General features: G+C 37.2%; 1 protein-coding gene across 1 annotated transcript in view; it reads right to left on the bottom strand.

Moving 5' to 3' along the window:
• Positions 1–446: 446 nt before the first annotated feature.
• Positions 447–21,411, bottom strand: part of CFAP47 (cilia and flagella associated protein 47) — a 318,966-nt gene continuing 298,001 nt past the window's right edge. The window contains exons 61-64 of the mRNA XM_060767112.2: positions 19,794–19,965; positions 17,117–17,278; positions 8,465–8,633; positions 447–768 (exon numbers count right to left, since the gene is read on the bottom strand). Coding sequence (XP_060623095.2) covers positions 559–768; positions 8,465–8,633; positions 17,117–17,278; positions 19,794–19,965 — 713 coding nt within the window. The 3' untranslated portion in view covers positions 447–558. The remainder of the gene's footprint in view (positions 769–8,464; positions 8,634–17,116; positions 17,279–19,793; positions 19,966–21,411) is intronic.

The following is a 21,411-nucleotide window of genomic DNA, read 5'->3' as shown; positions in this document are numbered from 1 at the left end:
ATGTAGTATATCAATGAGCATTTTTAGCAGTTGCCAAAATTTTCAGAATCTCACAGAATAGCAAGAAATCTTGAGAGAGTTCAATTTTGGGATGCAAAAATACAATAAGCAAATTATTGTGTTGGTATTAGAAAAATCAATGTAGTGATACATGCAGGATGTTCTTTTAGCAAAGACGTGCATCGAAATAAAATATTGCATAGCCATTTGCCTGTTTTAGTTTCAGCAACACTGATTCGTGATTTGTACTACAGCAATATTCTATGCTTAGCCATCTCCTTATGATTTAGTGATATTCTAAAAACTGACGCAGTGCTATCTTGATGTTAAGGTTTTTAAGAACTTAGCCATTGTCGACTGATGAAGAAATAGAAAATACAGTTAAATTATTCACCGTGTTCTTCTAGATAGATGTAACAAAAATGATACACTGAATTGCTGGCATTTGCTATCAAATTTATTGTTTTACAATGCACTCTATATATAGATGTATACATAGAACTAGAACAGAGATCTGTACCACAAAATAGACTTCTGTATAAATGAGATATAGGAGTTTCATTTTCCTCTAAGCATAAGAGGAGCTCCTTTAATAGTGGATGACACACCAGTAGATAATAGTTTCATATTTTCACGTACATAGTTGCGTTGTTGCACTGTTGCAGATCTCATAAATGGACAGCGACAATCAACTTTTGCTGGTGAAGATGGTGGCACAGTCTGGGGAGGCAAGCCATTGATCTCATACATCCACTGCATTGCTGCTGTCTGCAAACACAAACAACAAATTACAATAGAAGAAGTGTTAATGGTCTATTAATGCGAAACACATCTACCACAGTCTGTGTAATTGGGTCATTGACTATTTTCCACAGAGGGGGTGCCTCAGAACAACTGCATTATTGGAATTGTACTGGACTGAAAAAAATATATTGTCATGCATAATAAGGGAGAGAGAACATTTCATTTTATGTAGAGCAGCATGTTTGAAATATGTATACTATCTAGCGCCCTAGGTGATCTCAACTCTTGTTAATGTGCAACTGTTTCAGATGCGGTTTTGAGGGAATTATTTCACAGTAGGAAATAAACAAAAATAACAAATGGGTTACTGGCTTTATTTGTACTGCAGGGATTAATAAAGATGCTTAAAATAAACAGCATCAGCTTTTAGTGTGCAATTTGGGTGAAGTACGTTTTTCTACTGATGTCACAAAATGGCTCACTTGACCTGAGAGGCTCAGAGAATTTCATATTGTAAAATGTATTCCTGGAGTTAATGTGACATGTGGTTGTGTCTTGTAAGAAGAGGTCTTATTGCTGGCAGAAAACAGCCATACTCTCCTCATCAGCATTAAATAACTCCTCATCGATTCTCCTCTATATGAACAAGGCTCCTGTGCAGTTATTCTGTATCAAGGGTATATAAGAAGCTCTCTCCCTTTTGTAAAAAAAAACCCTCCAAAGTCACAATTATAATGAATGTATTACCCTCCTTGCCCTGTGGCTCAGGGAAGGATGCAACGTCATTAAAACAAGAGATAAAACACTATTAAATGACATACAAGAGTTAAATACAAGGTAAAATCCACGGATGAAATGCAAATTAAAATCTACAACTTAAAATTTACCAGGTAGGCATTCAGGAAGAGATACGTTTTCAATTGTGTCTTAAATTCTGACCGCTGATATAGCTGCCAAATCTCTTCTAGCAGGTCATTCAACAGTCTGATGAAAGGGTCCTTTGGGTGACTGTTGCCAGTCGGGTTCTGCCAGGTTGGAGTGGCTGCCCCCCAGAGGACCCAATGCTCAGGGCTGATTGTATGGGAGAAGGTGATACTGTAGGTAACCTGGACCCAAACCATGTAGAGTTTTAAATTAAAGGCAAGATCACAATGTATTGATTGTAGAATGAGGCCAGTGATCGTGGTATCTCTCCAAAAGACCTTTAGTTCATTAAATTCAATAGCAATCAACACCCTGTTTGAGAGCTATAAAAACTCATAATAAAGATATCTCATGAACTAATTTCTGTAGATGTGGTTTACATAGGTTGAAGAAGTTTTTCTTCAACCTACGTAAACCTTTTTTGATCCTCATATCATTTAAAAAAAAGATTCTTGAGCAGTAGTATCTTCCAAATTCAGCATTCTGATCTGGAAGTTTTATCCATTAATTTAAGTGATAGATAGTCATCTCCTTATTGCTCTAGCCAATTGTAGCTGGCCCATAGCCATTCATTATTATGTATGAATATAATGGTTAAGCTATATGAGAAAAAGTTGCATAAACTGCAAGCATGTCTACTTCTCAACTCTTCCAGTGCAGTCATGAATCTGAAATAATCCTAATAGGCTTTACATCAGGGATTCCTATCCAGGAGTCCATGGACACCATGGAGGTCCATGGCAAGACTTCAGGAAGTATGTAAGCTTGAACTGAAAAAAACCACACACTGGGTAGTGTATACTTAGTATGGTTTTAATATTGATGTAGTGTGTTTTGAGTGCAGTGGATAACTGATAGAGGAGATAGTTTTATAACATTGTGAGAAAACTCGAATTTCCAAATATTTGCTAAAAATGACAATTTCAACAGATGTTGCATATTAGGTTATCACATACTCTTTTAATACCTCAATGACTGCCAAAAAGGAGAATGCATTGCTTATTCCCTGTTGCCTCACAGGGTCAAACTGGGTCTATTTACATTAAGGACAACAGATTTCAACTAAATGTTACAGAATGCTCTTACTAGAGATCGTGTATTGAACTGCCTAGTCAATGCTGGACTTCTCCCAACTTTTTTTATTCTGTCTTGGCTGCAACTTGGGTACTTAAAATGTGCAAAGGTAGTTTTAACTGCAGTTATCTACATTCCGTGGATCCAATTCTAGGAATTTCTGCAATTTTGTCCACCAATGACAATCCATTCAACTCCAAAATAGTTTTTGCGTTTGAATTATTCTATATTTTGTTGTGTTGATAAAACATATTAGGAGGCTTTGCTTCAAAAAGTATTATAGAAATATTTTATATAAGTAAATGTCAAGGACCCAAACTTGAGAGTAATGCCCTAAAGCCCTAAACGGTTCCGGCCCAAGATACCTATCTGACCGCATCTCGGCCTACGAGCCCACAAGAACTTTGAGATCGTCCAGGGAGGCCCTGCTCTTGATCCCGCCTGCCTCACAGGCGCACCTGGCGAGGACGAGAGACAGGGCCTTCTCGGTGGTGGCTCCTCGGCTGTGGAACACCCTTCCCGTGGATATCAGACTGGCTCCTTCCCTGATGATATTCCACAGGAAATTAAAAACCTGGCTGTTCAAGAAGGCGTTCGAACAAGAAGTGCAATAATTGGTAATGACGACAGGAATGGAACAACGGAAATGATACTGGATTGTGATTTGGACGATGAGACGATGAGGAATGGTTTTTTGTAGAAATGATGTTACTGTTTTTTGTATAATGTTGTGAATTGTTTTTATCGTGCTTTGAATACTGTTGCTTTCATGTTGTACACCGCTGTGAGTCGTCCTCGGGCTGAGAACAGCGGTCTATAAATAAAGCAAATAAATAAATAAATAAATAATAAAGCTAGGACTAACCATATGAGCACCATATGTATAAAGAAGGTCTAAATAACTTATATGTTAAAGGTACACCCTAAAATTTGCTGAATGAGCAAGGAAAACCATACCAATTTTTAAATATTCTAGAGCAAAAGAGTTTATGTGTCTGTGCGACTAGAATATAAAATCCATTGATTGCCTTCATTTAATGTAAATGAAAATAAAATGTGAAGCAGTAGGGTCTTAGTTTTTTATACCCAAACTTAGTGCTAACAAAAAGGGGAAGCACTGTGTAGAATTAACTACAATATGCAACCCACCTTCATTAGAGTTAGGGGCAGAGGTCCCCCATGAAAGGGGAAAACATGACTTAAAAAATGCTGTGTTTTTACCTGAGAGAATAGTTATCGAGGAATTTCCAGGCCTTATTTTATTTTATTTTATTTATTTACAGCTTTTATATTCCGCCCTTCTCACCCCGCAGGGGACTCAGGGCGGATTACAGTGTACACATATATGGCAAACATTCAATGCCAATTTTTGACATACAAACATATACAGACATACACAGAGGCTATTTAACTTTTTTCTGGCTGCCAGGGGAGCTGTCGCTTTCATCATCCATCTGCGACACTGATGAAGTATTTCCGCATTCCCCGCATGCTTCCTCACTGGAATGCTTTGCTGGAGTCTTCTTTATGGCCTCATAAATAAAGGTCGACAACAGGCTACACACAATTGGTTGGAAACCCACTCCAACCCGGGCTGGCTTCGAACTCATGACCTTTTGGTCAGAGTGATCTTAATGCAGCTGACACTCAGCCAGCTGCGCCACAATCCCGGTGCCTTCCAGTATGATTCTATGGTGAATGTCTGCTGGAAGCTGATCACAAGATTGCTGTTGTAGTACAGCGTGATAGTGACGTTACTACTACTGGTAGAAGGGAGAAGAGGGCTGCGCAGGTGTTGGAGGAGAAGCAGCAGCGAAAGCGGATTAGAGACATATTCATGGCTCCAACTGATTCAGAGTCCTATGAGGGTTTCTCAGATTGTGAAATGGGGGAAAGAAAGGAAAGCAGGGGAGTTAAGCGGGCTACTCGAGAACAAGAATCAGATGAGGAGCTCCAAAGGAAGTGTATCCATGATATACTTAGCACTCCAACAAAAGATGAAGACTTTGTGGGTTTTGAAAGGAGTGATGGGACTGGGAGTGACGATGCGGAGGAGGATGCTTTAGACTGGACCCGTGTGCAGGTGATTAGGGACCTCTGTACTCAGCCTAAATCCAGTGATGACTTTCAGGGGTTTGCAGAGGACTGGCAATCTGGGAACACTTGGGAAGACCTAAGTCTTGAAAGATGCTGGCAAAGGTGGAGAGATGGGAGGCATTGCTCAGCTGCAGGGAATGGGGCAGCTGAAAGTGATGATGAAAGGGTGGAGTGCAGTTCATCCTCTGATGAGGAGTTATAGAATATAAATAGGTTTGTTTTCAATGGGTCTTTGCAGAAGGTAAAGTGTTTTATTGGGTTTGGATCTTTGTTACTGCCATTACTCTCAAGTTTGGGTCCTTGAACTACAGATCTTCGTGTTTCCGTGACTTCTGGCTGGAACTCCATAAGTGCTGACTTCAACCTCCCTTTTGACTCTGGACTGTGTTTTGACAATGACTTTGCTTTTTGGACTGCTTCATCTCATTTTGGATGTGCCTGGACTTTGGACTGTTTTTGGACTTCGATTTTGAATGCTCCCACCTTGTTTTCTTGTGCTTTTTGGACCTTTTGAATTTCAAGCAGATTGCTGTAACTTTTTGTTATCCCAGATTATATTCCGGTATAATCCAGATTATATTTAAATTGGGTTTTTTTGCTTAGCGATTGCTATAGACTCTTAGTTTGTGCTAGAGGCATTGAGTTAAGTGTCTCTAAGCCTTTTTTGTGTTTAATAAACCTTTGTTTGGACCTTTTAAACTGTGTTTGGCATTCATGAGGCTTCTGGGTCTTAACAATTGCACTGGCGTATCTAGAGATTTCTATAAACACTAGTCTCGGGGACTGGAGGAAACTGATCATAGACTCATACTGGAGGACCTAGAGATTTCTAAAGAGAACATTTTAAATTAAATCCATGAATAATCAAATACACAAAATCAAACCCACAAATGACTGTAATTGCATTATTAACTCCCGCACAAGGTCAAACTATTCATATCAATTCTTATACTGTTTGTTGGTTTTCAAAGACATTTAATGTTTATAGTCAGCAGGATTCATTGGATATTATAAAAGTCAAACAAAAGCTCTAAGTAGTTGGTGCAATTTAGAATGGAGCACATATAAAAAGCTACTAAGAAAGCATTCTTGCTCATAAAACCTCCTTTTAAAATCAGCCTCGTATTTTTATCCATGGGACGTGGATTTAAGCTATAGCTATATTTTAGCACCATCTAAACATAAACTGCACTGACTTGCTAAGTTTTAAATCTGGCAATGAATATTTATGAAGTATCTTATATATCACTGCCTTTGGCTATGCAAAAATATGTATAAATGTATAACTGCTGCTTTTAATCTGAAGTCTGTAAAAAGAATTTTCCATTTAAGATGGAAGAATACTGCAACACTATCTTAAATAGCTAAACTGCACTATTAGACAAGAAAGTGGACTGTTAGATTCTGCAGATAATACTATACTGTGACATCAATCATTCATCACAACTGCTTATCCTGAGAAGGTTTGTGGAAGTTGTAGTTTGAGGTCTATAAGATTACAGGTTGCTGTCCTTTCTGCTTAGCAGGAATAGTTGTTTGTAACAATAGTAGTATTTCTATAAGTAGAATATAATAGATATGAAACACACTCAAACTGATAACAATACATGAAAATAGAAATATTAAATAATCGAACCAAACAAACCCAGTAAATTAATCAGTTCTAAAAAATAATAAAGATATAATGTTTGAGGTTTTAACAATGTGGTTTGCTGTGTATTACTGTTTTCATTGTAAGTCTTCTTTGTACTGTGCTATCAAATAACAAGTTATATATCTTTTTAAAAAACCCTGTCCAATAAATTAAACCATGCTTCATTGGTATATCTGTGCTCTACCTGACTGGATGATTCAGAACAGAAGAATGAACAATACCAAGAATCACTAGGACTATGGGGGGCTTCTGGACAAAGGGTTACTCATGCTACCAATCATAACAGTATTGTGACTGTATTCCATTTCCTTCTTTCTAAATTGATTTTGTGGAGGAGGAGCTAAGAGAGAAGGAGGCTATGGGCAAAATACTAAAAACAGCTTTGAACACACACACACGCACACATGCATACATACAAACACACAATAACAACAAAGGTCCTTTTATGGCGGTATAAGCTAAAATTGTTATGGTAGTATTGAAACAATATCTGTATTTTACTGCAATGTTTGACAACCAAGTGGGTAGTCACTGAGCAGTACTGGTTCTGGATTATAACAGATCTTTCCTGCCAAAAAAGCTATCAAGGTTAGATTTGTGCATCTGGGCAGAATAGTGGAATACAATGAAATCAGAAAGGGGACATCCTTTTCCAATGCAAAAACCCTGTATAGCCCAAAAATGCCTGGGGTGTATATGAGAAAACCCCTGAAAACTTCAGATGGTTGTTCCATTGTCCTGGTGAGGTAGCACCAGCATGATGGTGAATTCACACAATCACATTTCCAGGTAATACATGAAGAACTATAGGAAGAGAATACTAATAATTCATGTTTAATTGGATCACCAGTATTAACATGATCAGGCATATCTATGTTATATTTTATTTTATTTGTATTTATTTACTGTATGTAAACAATGCACATGAATTAAAATATGAGTATTTCTTTTTACTAGGGTTTGTAGTTTGATGAGGCACCAACACTAGTAGGTAAGACCTTGTAGAAGTACATCTCCCATAAAGCCACAGTATTGCACCATAGCAGTTAAAGTAGTGCCTCAGACTGGGACTCTGAAACAATGAGTTAGATTTGGACTTGGTTGTATTTATAATCTTTTTTAATGCATATTTTATAATTTAATGTTTTATCTAATGTTTAATCTGTGATTATATTGCTTTTGCTTTATTTTGTTGTTGGCATCTAATAGTTGCTGGTTGTAAGTCGCCCTGAGCCCTCCCTCTGGGGGGGGGGGGGGGGTTGAGAAAGATGGGATTTAAATATTTGAAATAAATAAATAAATGAATAAATAAATAGCATTATTCAACCTGAAATCTGCATATATTCCCCCCTTACCATCCTCCTTTCGTTCCCATTGTAGTGGCAATGAGCCATGAAATACCCAGTGGTTGTCATTTGTCAACTGGAGTGATGTTGGCTGGAGTGCCAGAGCAACGTGGCAGAGGAAAGCAGAGGAAGAAATTGCCCCCTCTTTCCCCCCTCCCTTCCTTGATTGCCCTTGCGCCCTGGCCAAGATCCCTCCATTTGATGAGTGATATTCAACAGCCATTTCACAGCTGGTGGTCACTGCTACGATGAGAAAAAAGGCCAAGAAATTTGGGAGAGCCATGCAAACTGTACATGCCTGCTTTTGGATTGGAACTGCTCCAGCTGTTTATATAAGTAAACTCCAGAGCAATCCACAACTTTTCTTAGCATGGTTCAAGACTGTATTAAGTAGCCTTGGCCCACGTTAATCCGAATCAGCTCTGTGCATCATGTAAAGCTGATTGGGCTTCTCCTCTTTCGGGGTTAAGCACCCATGCAGATATGCCTTATGTTAGATGCTTTCTTATAGGAAAACTGGTCAGTTTTACTAGGAAAAAAACCTTTATAGTATTTAAGACTGGGTATCTGTAAGTCTACAAACTTACTATAGTGAAGCAGGCTATCAAGAATCACAATGTTTTACCTGTATTACTAATGTTGCTTTATGTTTCTTGCTGTACATACTGGGCTTGAATCCAACAGTTATACAGGTGCCTGGTGTGTCAAGTGGGAGCAATTCACCAGCCTGAGGCCATACAACAAATTCTGGATCACTGCCTTGTAGAAAGTAGGCTGTATAAGGTTCTGGGTACCTAGTAAAGGACATGGGAACAAAGACATTTTCTGTCATGCACTGTTTGTCCTATATAAGAAGATCCTCCTCAATTAACAAAACTTTCAAGCAGCCGCATATCCTATTATTTAGTTTAATTAATATATTCTTAGTTTTGTTGACATTACGAAAGACTTGCAAAATAATGAAGAGGATTAATCAGTAATTGAGAGGGAGGAAGAAAAGCAGCATTTTAAAAACTTGTTTTTTCCTCAACTACATGCACTACGCCCCCATTTTTGCTTGTTCTGTTAAATGTAATAACAACCTTCAGGATGGAGTCTTCTAAAGGAAGTGAAACTTGCAGGAGATCATATACACAACAATATTATTGTAGTACCAGGTAATATTAAAACACAATTATTTTAGAAAAAAAACATTGACCTAGCAACTTTAACTTTAAAAAAGAGCACTTAAAAGGTATATATTAACTTATATACAAAGACGGTTGTCCTGAAGAGTTTGTAGACTTGTTTTTGATGACACACATTGATGAAAGAAAGGAAAGAGTGGTTTGTTGGAGGCAATAGATTGTGGTATTCTCCATTCATCAGCCACTTCTTTTTGGAAGCAGCTGAATAACAACTGTCAGAACTAAAGCAATACTAAGAATCCTAATAAAATCAACAAGTTTAAATTATGATGACCCTACAATTCAGTGGTTTTCAACCTGTGGGTCCCCAAATGTTTTGGCCTTCAATTCCCAGAATTCCTGTGATTTCTGGGAGTTGTAGGCCAAAATATCTGGGGACCCACATGTTGAGAACCACTGACTTACATGGTTCAAGCCACAGAAAATGTATTCCCCAAATCTAACGGGGATATTATTAACTTTGAATATGTTTCAATTGATTTTAACTGTGAATTTTAAAATACTACTTATATTTAATTCTGTTTTTATGTTTGCATATTCATATATTTTAAATTGTTTGCTAATGTTTTTATGTTAAGCCGCTTTGTGTCTCCTTTGGGAGAGATAAAGCGGGGTAAAAATAAATATAACAACAACAACAGCAACAGCAACAACAACGGGATTTCTCTTTGTACTTTTCCAGTTGCGGTGAAAGTTAGATTGTAAAGTTTATGCAATGTTTCAAAGAAAATTATGTCTAACATGCATTTAGGGAATAAGAAGTCAATATCTCATAGGCTTTCTCATGAAAGGCCTAGACTGAATGTTCAAATCACTAGCAGAAGCCTTGTTAAAGTTAAAACCTGGCTTCTTGGACCAAGGTCATGTAGACTGACTTTTTCTGGTGTGGCCCTACTGAAGTATACCTAGGCCCTTTGGTAGCTAGTCACAAAACATGTCTTCACTCAGAGATTTTTGAAAGAGGAAAAAAGAGAGATGTTATGGTTTCTCCTCTGTATAGGAACTGCATTCTGATAAGGTTCTTTGTTTCTTGAAGCTTTATTCAAGCATTTCTCTTTTAATGCAAAGAGGATGGTGGCATGAGTATTTTTTTTCCATCTTTCTCCAAAATAAGTGATTGAAGTACGAAACATTTTGTTTCCACATGGTCAAGAGAGGATTGGCTTTTGTCCGCACTGAGATCCTGCCTAACTAACTGAACTACAACAGAAACAACACCTGTGATTCTAACATCACCACTTTTCTTTTCTTCTCCTGTATTTTTCTTAACATCTGTGCCTAATAAAGGAGCCAGTGGAGCTTCAAAAGCTCGCATGATGTGTTTTGTGTACTTTGGCTAGCCAATAAAGCATGCTTCTTTTTGTTGATTTTGGATTTCGTTTTATTAAGCTGGAACAGGTGACTGTTACCACTTTTTTCAAGGTTATTTTAGCCAGACATATAGTCATAAGCCTCTTCTACACTGCCCTATATCCCAGGATCTGATCCCAGATTAACTGCTTATTCCAGATTATCTGGCAGTGTAGACTCATATAATTCAGTCCAAAGCAGATAATGTGGGATCAGATCCTGTGATATAGAGCAGTGTATTATTATTATTATTATTATTATTATTATTATTATTATTATTATTAACAACTTTATTTGTACCCCGCTAGCATCTCCCGTAGGACTCGATGCGGTTCACACAGGCCGAAGCCTCAAACACAATACAACAGAACATAATACCACAACAATACCAAAAGCAAATCAAAACAGTTAGCATAAGCAAAATAAACAACAACAGTAACAATACATCAGGACACTTTAAAACTGGGCCGGCCAGAGCAGTAAATTTGTGTAGAAAGGGCCATCACACCATGAGGAGACAGGAAACCTTAGAGAACACAATTATGCTGGAGAAAATGGAAGAAAAAGGAAGAGGGACTGACCAAGGGCAAGATGGATGGATGGCATCCTTGAAGTGACTGGCTTGACTCTACAGGAGCTGGGGGGGGGGGGGTGAAAACTGACAGGGAGCTCTGTCATGGGCTGGTCCATGAGGTCACGAAGAGTCGGAAATGACTGAACGAATGAACAACAACAAAGAAAGGGCCATAGAAATATATACCATTCTCTTTCATGTCCAGATGAGGTTGTTATTCTCCCTAATATTTTCTTCCACAGTGTGCAACAATCATACTGTTCCATGGAAAATATAAACACTATTTCAAATATCAATTACATTATTTAAAAAAAAAAGAATTGAACCAATAATTTATAACAAGTCATTATAACAAATAAAGTAATCAAGACATTTAAAAAACATGTCATCACGGCATACAAAACATCTTTTCAGTTCTTAATTTTGAAAAGTGTCTTCAAGTTTTTACAATTAAATCTCATTCAAATTACATTTCTTTCCATACAGCATTCCAGCCGTACAAAATAGTCACAGCTTTTCAAAGAAAATCTAGCATTGATTGTTGTCCTCTCCTATAATAACTCTCTATAGGCAGGCCTTGGAACTCCATTTCATAAAACTGTGTTCACTGAAAATAACAGACATTTGCACCAGCTATAACTACAGCAATAAAAACATGGATCAGTTATGCATAAAAAAGTCATATCGTGTTTCAGAGAAACAATATATTATTTTTTGATTCTATGGCAGCATTCTAAAATAGCTGTTCCACATTCAGAAGGAAACACTGTTAAAGAAGGTGGAGGTATCTTTAAAAACCAATTTAATATTGATAAAAATTGTACCTTCAAGAAAGTCTTGTTATCAGGGGATCATTTACAGTGCTAATATTTTATATGACAAACACAAAGTAGTTGATAGGCAGGTTTTTTTTAAGTATGACATAACCACAGATTTATAGAGGACCCATCATTTATTGTCACTGCTTACATTATGTACCTGTCCAAAAGAAACATAGCTGTCGATCAATCACATTAGGACACAAAATTTAGACACACAAAGAGATCTCAGCTCTATCAAGGACCCCAGTACCCCTTGGGAAGGGAGTGAAGAGAGCTTCAAAGGTTTGTTACTTAACAGCCAGGAATTGATATCAAATATGGCACATTTGTGATCCCTTACTATTGGCCAGCACAACCTATGGCACTCCAGGTGTTTGGGCCTCCAAATCCCAGAAGCCCTAGGCAGCTGTTCCAATGACCAGGAATTCTGAGAGCTGAAGTCAAAAACACCTGGCGGGTCGTCGGTTGCGCACGCCTGCCTTGGTGCTATTATTATGCATTAGGAAGTATATTTTCTTAATATTTTGCTTCAGCTTTAATAAAATTTTGGCATGCATTTGTGTAAATTCTCTCTCCCTGCAGCTTCATTATTATACATGGCTTTTAAATAGGTCATACTTTGAACAACACAGCAAGCACAGTAAGGTTTTGAATTATCTTTCTTTTTAAAAGCTATTATCAGCATTAGAGTCATTTCAATTGTAATGTCTGGGGAAAAATCAGAGCTCTGTTCTAATCTGCACTATGGGAGCTTTACACAATTGATTACAAGATAAAATATGCTAATTCTTTCTCTGGTATTGATTAGCAATTCTGTGATACTAATTCTGTATCCAACTGAATGACATCATAGAACACAAATACAACACAAAATGTTAAGAACTATCTTAATGAATGCACTTGCCTATAACATACGTGATTTACTACACTGGTAATTCAAAATAATGCAATAATATAACAACAACATAGTAAGTTATCTTCAGAGTGTTGTTTGTTCTAACACGATTACAGGCAGCATATCTTGATCTAACTTTCACTTTATTACTGTAACAAATCTAAGGTACATATAAATGATTTTTATGGTTGAGTTGGGATTTAGACCTAAATGCTGCCAACTCTAGTCTGATACCACTGCAGCACGCTAATATACTGTATGTTCTTTAACACCAATATAGACACAAACATACTGTTTACTTGGCACTACTATTTCACTATTTTCCCCACATCTTCTTAAAATTTGTGCAAGATCTGAGGTACACAATGCCAACTCAGTAGATGTTATTAACAACGCTGTTATGCAGAAGATCTCTACGAAAAAAGTCATATACTTGTAAATCTCATTTTAAAGGCCTAAAAAGAGACTAAACAGGATCTGTGTACTGGTTTCATGACTGCTGAAAGAGGTTGTCTGCTAGCAAGAATAACACAACAGATTGTTACAGATGGGAAGATTTCAATGGTTGTTCTTTTCTTAATACAGTAATGAGTGCCACATTTCACTGTTCAAATTCCATGTGCTTATGATGTTATTTTATATGTTACTTTCTGGCTTGGAAGCCTAGGGAGAGTTGAAAACCAATAGAAGCAAAGAAAGAAAAATTCCAGTCAATAACATAAAAGAAAAAATAGGTCTGAGTTCACTTTCTTCTATGCTAAATATTCAACTGATGAAGGAATAAGAGGGTTCTTTATAAAACAGCATATTGTTGGGCATTCTCCTAGTAATACTATAAAATGGTTGTTCAGCATAGCATAGATGATCACAGCCAAAATAAGGGATATGTGGTAGGAATTCCTCTGGGAAATAAATATAACACATGGAGAAGTTTTGTGTGCACTGTTTAATAAAGTAATTGAGAAAGGAAAATCAACAACAACAATTTTTATTGATTAGCCAATTGGCCTTATCAAAAACAAACAATGCATACATAACATACAACATACATCTAGTCCTCTTAAATTAAAATACAAATATACAGGTAGCCATAGATATATGCATCAACTATCCTCGTCTCCCCTACACTGCACCCCAATCTGATCTATGTACTCTGATCTCATTTTAGCAGCTTTAAACAAATAAAGGGCAACTTGTGTTGTCAGAATGGCGTTATAACTAGCCAACAAGAATGAAGTTTTGGCTGCTGTATCCCAACTTGTTTTATTGCAAATTAAAGGCCATAAGTATTGTTTCCTTTCATTTTCATATAGATTGCATTGATGTAAAGTGTGGTCCAGATTTTCGACTTCAGGGGCACCACAGATACATAGCCTTTCTTCGTATGGGATATGATTGAATCTGCCGTGTCTCTCCACGGATTCAATTTGTTCGAATCTTGCCCTGGTAAAAGTGGTTCTTAGGTGTCTTGCCATGTCAGCTTTTAGAGAAAGGAAAATCAAGCTGATTCAAAAAACATATAAGATGGCACATGTACAGGCAATAACCAAGTTACAAACGTCTGACTTATGAATAACTCATAGTTAAGAATGGGAGTGAGACAACAAAAAGTGAGAGACATCTACCCCCAGAAAGGGGGCTTTCACTCTTGAAAGAGTTGTCATGGGTAAAAGGTGACTCCACTGAAGCTTTCTCACCAATTCTTGTAATTACACTTAAGAAATGTATCTATTCTGACTTATATACAAATTCAACTTAAGAACAAACCTAGAGAATTTATCTTGTTCATAACTTGGAGACAACCTGTATATATAAACACCTATATCCCTATCCTAAACCTCTATGCACTAAACTAGAATATAGCTGACCATTTTGCACTTTAGATTCCTAAAAATGAGTACATGTTTCATTCTCTTCCTGTATCTATGAAAAGCAATTTTTTTTACTTTCTATACAGAAATCATAAAAAAATGAAAGAATGGCAAGGGGTGAACTTTTAGGAAAAATGGAAACATAATAAATTATCATGTTCACTGTAAAGTAGAAGGAAATGTAGAAAAGGTAGTCCAAATACTTCTCAAGTATAATGCAGTAATCATCATCCAGTTTCTCTGAGGCCAAGTCAGGTTTCCATCCTAGGCTTTCCTTCTATATAACTGTAATGATTCAGATTTTATTATATCTTTTCTGAGAACATTAGGTCTCTTCGCTACTTTCAAATACCTACCAGGAGATTATAGCATTGCCAATGCAATTACTTCACTTTTGTACTATAAAACAGCCTACTGCATTGAACAAGATAGCTTCATCATTGTGACAGAAAAGTTTGCTATGTTCTAAAGAATCCTCTCCAATGATAGCCATGAGACAATCGAGACAACTGCCCATCTGTGATACACAAAGGCAAGATGCTAGCTCTTTTTTAGAAAATCAATAATGGCCAAGGGCATCCTTTGAATGTGAGGATGCTTTTATTTCCAATCTCGCCCTCTCGCCCTCCCTCTCTTACTTATATGACTAGGCATTAAAAATTCAATTTAAATTTATGAAACTTTCCAGTCCTCACAAATTACATATCGGTAATCTCCTAAAATATCTTCTCTGATTAACTCAGCAGTTACCTTGTTTTAAGGAAATTCACTTACATAATTCTGAGCCAATTAAAAATTATATTCCTTAGAACCCATCTTCCATCTTTACAGGAATGAATAGTGTTTATGGGGATTAAAACTGGATGGCAAAAATTCCCCCCTTTAAGTGATTTCCTATAAATTGGGTGTGCCCTTTTGCTCCTACTCTTGATTTCACCATTGCATTGATTCTCAACTTACTCTGTCCCCTTTCAGCACTTAGATGTTATGGGGTAGGCAAATGCTTGTAGCCGAAGTAGTTTTCCAGGCCTTCAAAATAGTTATTGATACTTTTAGTTCAAAAGAGGATGGTTGGGGCAAAATTTGTGATGGTTCTTAAAACTGTCACCTGGTGGCAATTTGGAGAGTGCTGCCGAGACAGTACTGAGATAACTCAGGGCTACTTCTGGCGGGGCTCCATCATCCCAGCAGTATGCTAAGAGAAAGCCCTGAGGATCCTTCCTGAAGCCTCCCTGCACCCCAGTGCCCGCTTGAAGCAAATGGGAACTTGCTTTCACAGCAGCATTTTGTGTGGCATGAGCACTGAAGGGGCATCTATGCTTCTTCCCAAGGCATGATGAGAGTTGAGGTTTTTCTCTGTGTGTGTTTCTCACTTTCTTTCTCAGCCAATCAGAGGCCTGGTTCATTGTGTCAATTCTCTTCCCCTCTTATGGTGTGCACTTGGGTCTTCAATTCTCTTTTGGGTTTTTAAAAAACATATTATGGTAAAAACTTTAAAACTTTCCCAAAAATCAGTGGATTCGTGAAACATTCTGAAACTTGGGAGGCTTGCAATGTCTCTGAAATTTCCCCACTGGTGCCAATGAACCAAATTTTACAGGCACAAAAATGAAACCCCCTCCAAGGTGGTAGAGGGGAGAGAGAGAAACAGGACTAAAGATGGTTTTTGTTGAGTCACACACTCCTAATGGTGTATATGCTGATAAAAGAAGCATTGTCATTAAAAGAATGATCATGTTCAGAGCTATATGCTTGGGATCAAACTACTTTAATTGTATTAACTATTTTAACTTTAAATTATTTGACATTTTGTTGTTTTAAAAAGTCATGCTTTCTATTGACATTGTTTTACATTTGCCAGATTACTTTATTGCATATCACCTCTTTCTGTAGACAGAGGGCAAGATAGAAAAAAGCAATGAGTAAATAAATATGTCTGTTAATAAAGTATGCATGGATGATTCTATAATCCTATGGTGTCTGTGTTAGACTGCACATCCATCTCTAATAGCACCTTTTTCCATAAATGTCCTAATTTATTTAATTGCATATCTATCCCACCTCACTCAAAGTTCCAAGGCTGCTTACAATAATTAAAAATAAAGATAAAAAATTAAATTATAAAAGTTAAGAAATTAATGAGTGAATATGGTTAAAACTTGATCAGTACATTTTAAATAACAACAACAACAACAACAATGACAAATTAATTCTTACATCCCCCCACCATCTCCCCAAAGAGACTCAGGGCAGTTTACATGGCGACCAAGCTCAGTCAACAGAGTTAAAATATAACACATTAAAATACATTGCATTACCATTAATGAAAACAAAACCCATACAAAATATCATAAAAACATAAAACCATCAATATGAATGAAAAACCTACCTGCACACTAGTGTTTGGATAAAATGGCAGGCTTACCTTGTGAGCGAATTTACCACTATGCAAATGGCAAGCTAGTTCTACACTAGTATGTCAACTTCACTCCAAGAGTTACTGGTTGCTGTATTTCATCTCTTCAGTTCTCGGCTCCAGCAAAAAAGGACCACAGGTGTTTTTTCTTTAATATTCTTACCTTGTTTGGCTTGTAAGCCGAAACCTAACTCCAGATTCCTTGTTTAAACCAACTGCTTCAATATTAATGATGTCATCTACTTCAGGTTCAGTAGCGATGAACAGTACCGGAAACCTCCAGATGCCTCCTGTACTCCGCTGCACCACTAATGTTGCCAAATTCCTTCAAAATTAAGTTTTAAATATTCATTATAACAGAAGGCAGAATAAAACACAATTCAAATAAATCAATGTCCAAGGTGTGAGGCAAGCCTTTATTTCTGTAGACCTGCAATGTGTTATATAGCTGGCTCCAAATTAGATTGTAGATATTATTTTAGGCAGGATAGTACATTTGTTCATACTTTGGAAGAAGCCGCCAGCTAAATATCACATTATTTTCCCTCTGTGTTTCTGTGAAAAATGAAGAACCAAACTAATTGGTACAATGTAATTGCTTTGCACTTATATATGGTCTGTAGTCTTGATTTCTGTATGGCAGCATTTTCATTCATCACGCAGTTGAAGAGAAAAATATTTACAATATGACAACAGTATGACAGCTCTGTAATTGAGATTTAAGTTCCAGTTTCTGAAGAAATGTAAAATTCTGTCACCAAGATCAGTGACAACTCTAGCCGACTTCACTGGAAATGGAATTGTGTCCTTCAGGAAGCTACAATGGGTGTTTTTGTTTTTGTTATTTTGAACTGCTGCTATCTATTTAAAAATGCCAAGTTCATCTTGGCAACACTGAAAAATATTGTGGAACTGAGAATGAGTGACAATGATTTGAGTTAGGATGTCCAGTAATTTTCAAGCAGAGGAACGATCTGAAAGTGTATTTTCTAGGTTCAAATCAAAGTCTAACATAATCAAAATTTTCCCTTATTTTCTTCATTAGATTGCATATCTTCTGAAAGCTGACTTTCATTATTAAACTAGATTCACTGCCTATCCAAAATGGTCAACCTTTTGGATGAAGTGCATTTTCCCCTATTCATTGGTAATATAGTCTGCAGTTATGTCAAGGACATGTTTCTGTGGAAGCAGGCTGCTATAGCCATCAATATAGAAGGTGGTCCTAAGCATCCACTGCTGTTTTTGCATGACATGAATATAGAATACTTTGTGGAAAAAAGTGCTTCATATACAAATTGAAAGCCCTATAGAAGAAAACATTGCTAGATTGAGAAATGAAACGATTTTCGGAAACCCTGATAGTTAATATTGCCTTCTAGGACCCAAGCATGAGAAGTGAACATGTACTTTTTATGAATCCAGAATTAGGAGCATAATGCCAAGACTGCAGGCACATTAACATGAAAGAAAAATTCCTGAGGAAAAAAAGTCTACTCTTAAAAGTCAAAGTATGTCTATCTGTCTGTTTGTAGCACATAGGTTCTCATTAGGTGAGGTGTCCCTTTGTGGTGTCACTGGATTGGCTGTTGCCAGGTGAAGTAGCCATCCATGACGCCATTGGGAAAGAAAGGTGACATGTATGAGAGAAAGGAAGGGAAGAAGGAAGGATCCACAAAGAGAGTCATGTTGCCATTGAGATATTACAAAGCAGGCCCTCTCAGAGCTGGAGAAAGGGGGAGGTGGGGAAGGAAAGAAAGAAAAAGAAGGGAAAGAAAGACATAGAGAAAGGAGGAGAGAAGAAAAAAAATAAATGAGAAAAGGTATGAAGAGAAGGGAAAGGGAAAGAAGGGCCAAAAGCAGGGGCGAGGAGCTGCCCCTCTGACATTCAGACAATGTCAAGTATATATGATGCCTGACAAACTAACTTCCATACATCAATGTTTATGCTATGTCTGCACCGTATATCACATCATAAGATTTTCTGGAGACAGTGAAAAGCAGTAATTATTACTTCTGCATGATAATGAGTAAAATCAATAAGGAGGGTCTTTGCCTCTCCAACAGGTTTTCCAGAACACGGAAGGCCAGAACAAATCACCCCACACTTTCTCCAAGGCATTACAGCCTACTACACTATAAAAAATAGGAAGTTGGTATTGATTAAGGATTTTCAGACTTCAGAATATAAAAGAGTTAAGTCTTGTCTGTTCACTATATGAAGAGAATTGGCACTAGACCTCAGAATCAGGTAACAGCATCTAAAGGGCTTTTGTCACTCATAGATAACCCTACGTAACAAAATTCAATTTTTTTTCGGTTCCTCGTTTGAAAGTTATTTCATGTTTAATTGTGCAGTACTTACTTTGAAAGTAGTTGTCATACTCCAGACAACTTTGTTTTTGTTGTTGTTGCTGTTGCTGTTGTTGTTGTTGTTTTGTGGCTGGCACAAACTATGTTGCATTGGCTGAGACTCTATGAGATATTCATTGAAAAACTATAGCAAAATGTGCTAAATGTCCCACAAAACAAAGTTTTTGCAGTTTAATAAACCTTGTCCATGTTTTTATCATAGAATCAATTAGGAAATGACATTTATAACCCGGGAACAAAAAACATGTTACATAGTGTAATTAATAAACATAAATGCCATACTATAAATATTAATCATGAATCCAGAGACATAAAGTGCTCAAACCTCACTAAGCAAAATGATATTAAAGAGTTTTTGTTTTTTCAAAGCAGGTGAGGAATCCGGTGAGGGAAAGAGGGGCCCATTTTACGAATTTGTACCAATTGCAGAGTGCAAATCCTTTGGAACTATCCTACATACAGATTACCTTATTGGTTTGCAGGGTGCAAATACTACATTGAAGATCAAAGTCATAATTCCAGTTTTGAAATCCAGGTCTTTCTTCATTAAATTTACAGCAACTGCAGATTTGAGCTGTGATTTTGCTGTTTCAGATTCAAACTCAATGTCATACAAAAATTCATCTGTTGTAGCAAATCCTAAAAAGACAAGGCCATTGTATACATATATCTGTCATTACATAATTTCTATGGGTTTTTTAAAACAAAACTGTTCAATCATTTCATAACATTTGTCTATTTTATGGAATTATGAGGGATCTCTAGGGTAGCAGAGACAACATTTTGAATAGATAAAAATGGGGCTGCCTCTGAAGTCTTCCCAGAAGCTTCAAATAGTTCAACAGGCAGCAGCCAGATTTCTCACTGGAGCGGCGTACAGGGCGCATACAATACCCTTGTTACATCAGCTCTACTGGCTGTCAGTCTGCTACCGGGCTCAATTCAAAGTGCTAGCTTTGGCCTATAAATCCCTAAAGAATTCTGGTCCAACTTACCTGTCTGAACACATCTCCTTTTATGAAACAACAAGAGCTTTAAGATCAGCTGGGGAGGCCCTGCTCTCAGTCCCACTTCCTTCACAAGTGCAACTGGCGAGAACGAGACAGGACCTTCTCAGTGGTGGCCCCTCAGATGTGGAACTCCCTAGTGACATCAGGCAGTGACATCCCTCCTGGTCTTCAGAAAAAAACTAAAGACCTGCTTCTGTACACAGATGTTCGAGGAATAGGCTAATATAGAATTCAGCCTCAACAGTTTGGATAATGACTATGGACTAACTAATAAGTATAAAATCAAGACTCGGCACTTTAGGTTTTAATATGTTATGTGTTTTATTCTGTTTTATTGTATTATGTGTTTTATTTGCTCATATGTTGGATGATTTATAGTTTGATGGGGTATGTTTAATGTCATATTGATTTTATTGTTAAGTCTATGATACAGCATTGAATGTTTGCCAGAATTTGTAAGCTGCCTTGAGTCCCCTGCAGAGTGAGAAAGGCATGGTATACATGAAAGGCAGGGTATAAATAAAAATAATAACTTTCCCCACCTCTCATTTTATGTTTTTGCTTCCCCACAATATGTTACCATGTGACAGAATAATAAGTCTATTTGTATACATGTTTGTTCCTGGAATACAAGGTTTTTAAAAAAATACAAGGCAAAAGAAGAGCAGCTATGAATGAAGCATTCATGCTATACAGTGGGTCCTTGATATCTCCTGGGGTTTGATTCCAAGACCAAGACCACTATCACCCTATGAATATCATGGATGCTCATCCCATTTTATACAATGGAATTATATAAAATGGCAATATCAAAATTTGCTATTCCCCCTCCCCCCCCCCCTTAACATAAATGATGGGGACATGGGTGGGGGGAATAAGAGGGGAAATGGTTTTCCTCCTTCAACCCACCCTCCACCCCTATAAAATGGACTCTCCTTCTCTCTCTTTAGCATCCCCTTGTGACCTCTTCCCAGATAATAGAACAGTACCCATGATTATCTAGAAAACATCTCAGCACATTGATTCTCAATAAATGCAAGCTATGGATGGCTCATTAGTGTTCTATGGCTAATAT

The sequence above is a fragment of the Anolis sagrei genome, chromosome 3, assembly GCF_037176765.1.
Source record: "Anolis sagrei isolate rAnoSag1 chromosome 3, rAnoSag1.mat, whole genome shotgun sequence".
Lineage (NCBI taxonomy): Eukaryota > Metazoa > Chordata > Lepidosauria > Squamata > Dactyloidae > Anolis > Anolis sagrei.
The sequence above is the reverse complement of the archived record's forward strand: the minus strand, read 5'-3'. Positions and strand labels throughout refer to the sequence as shown.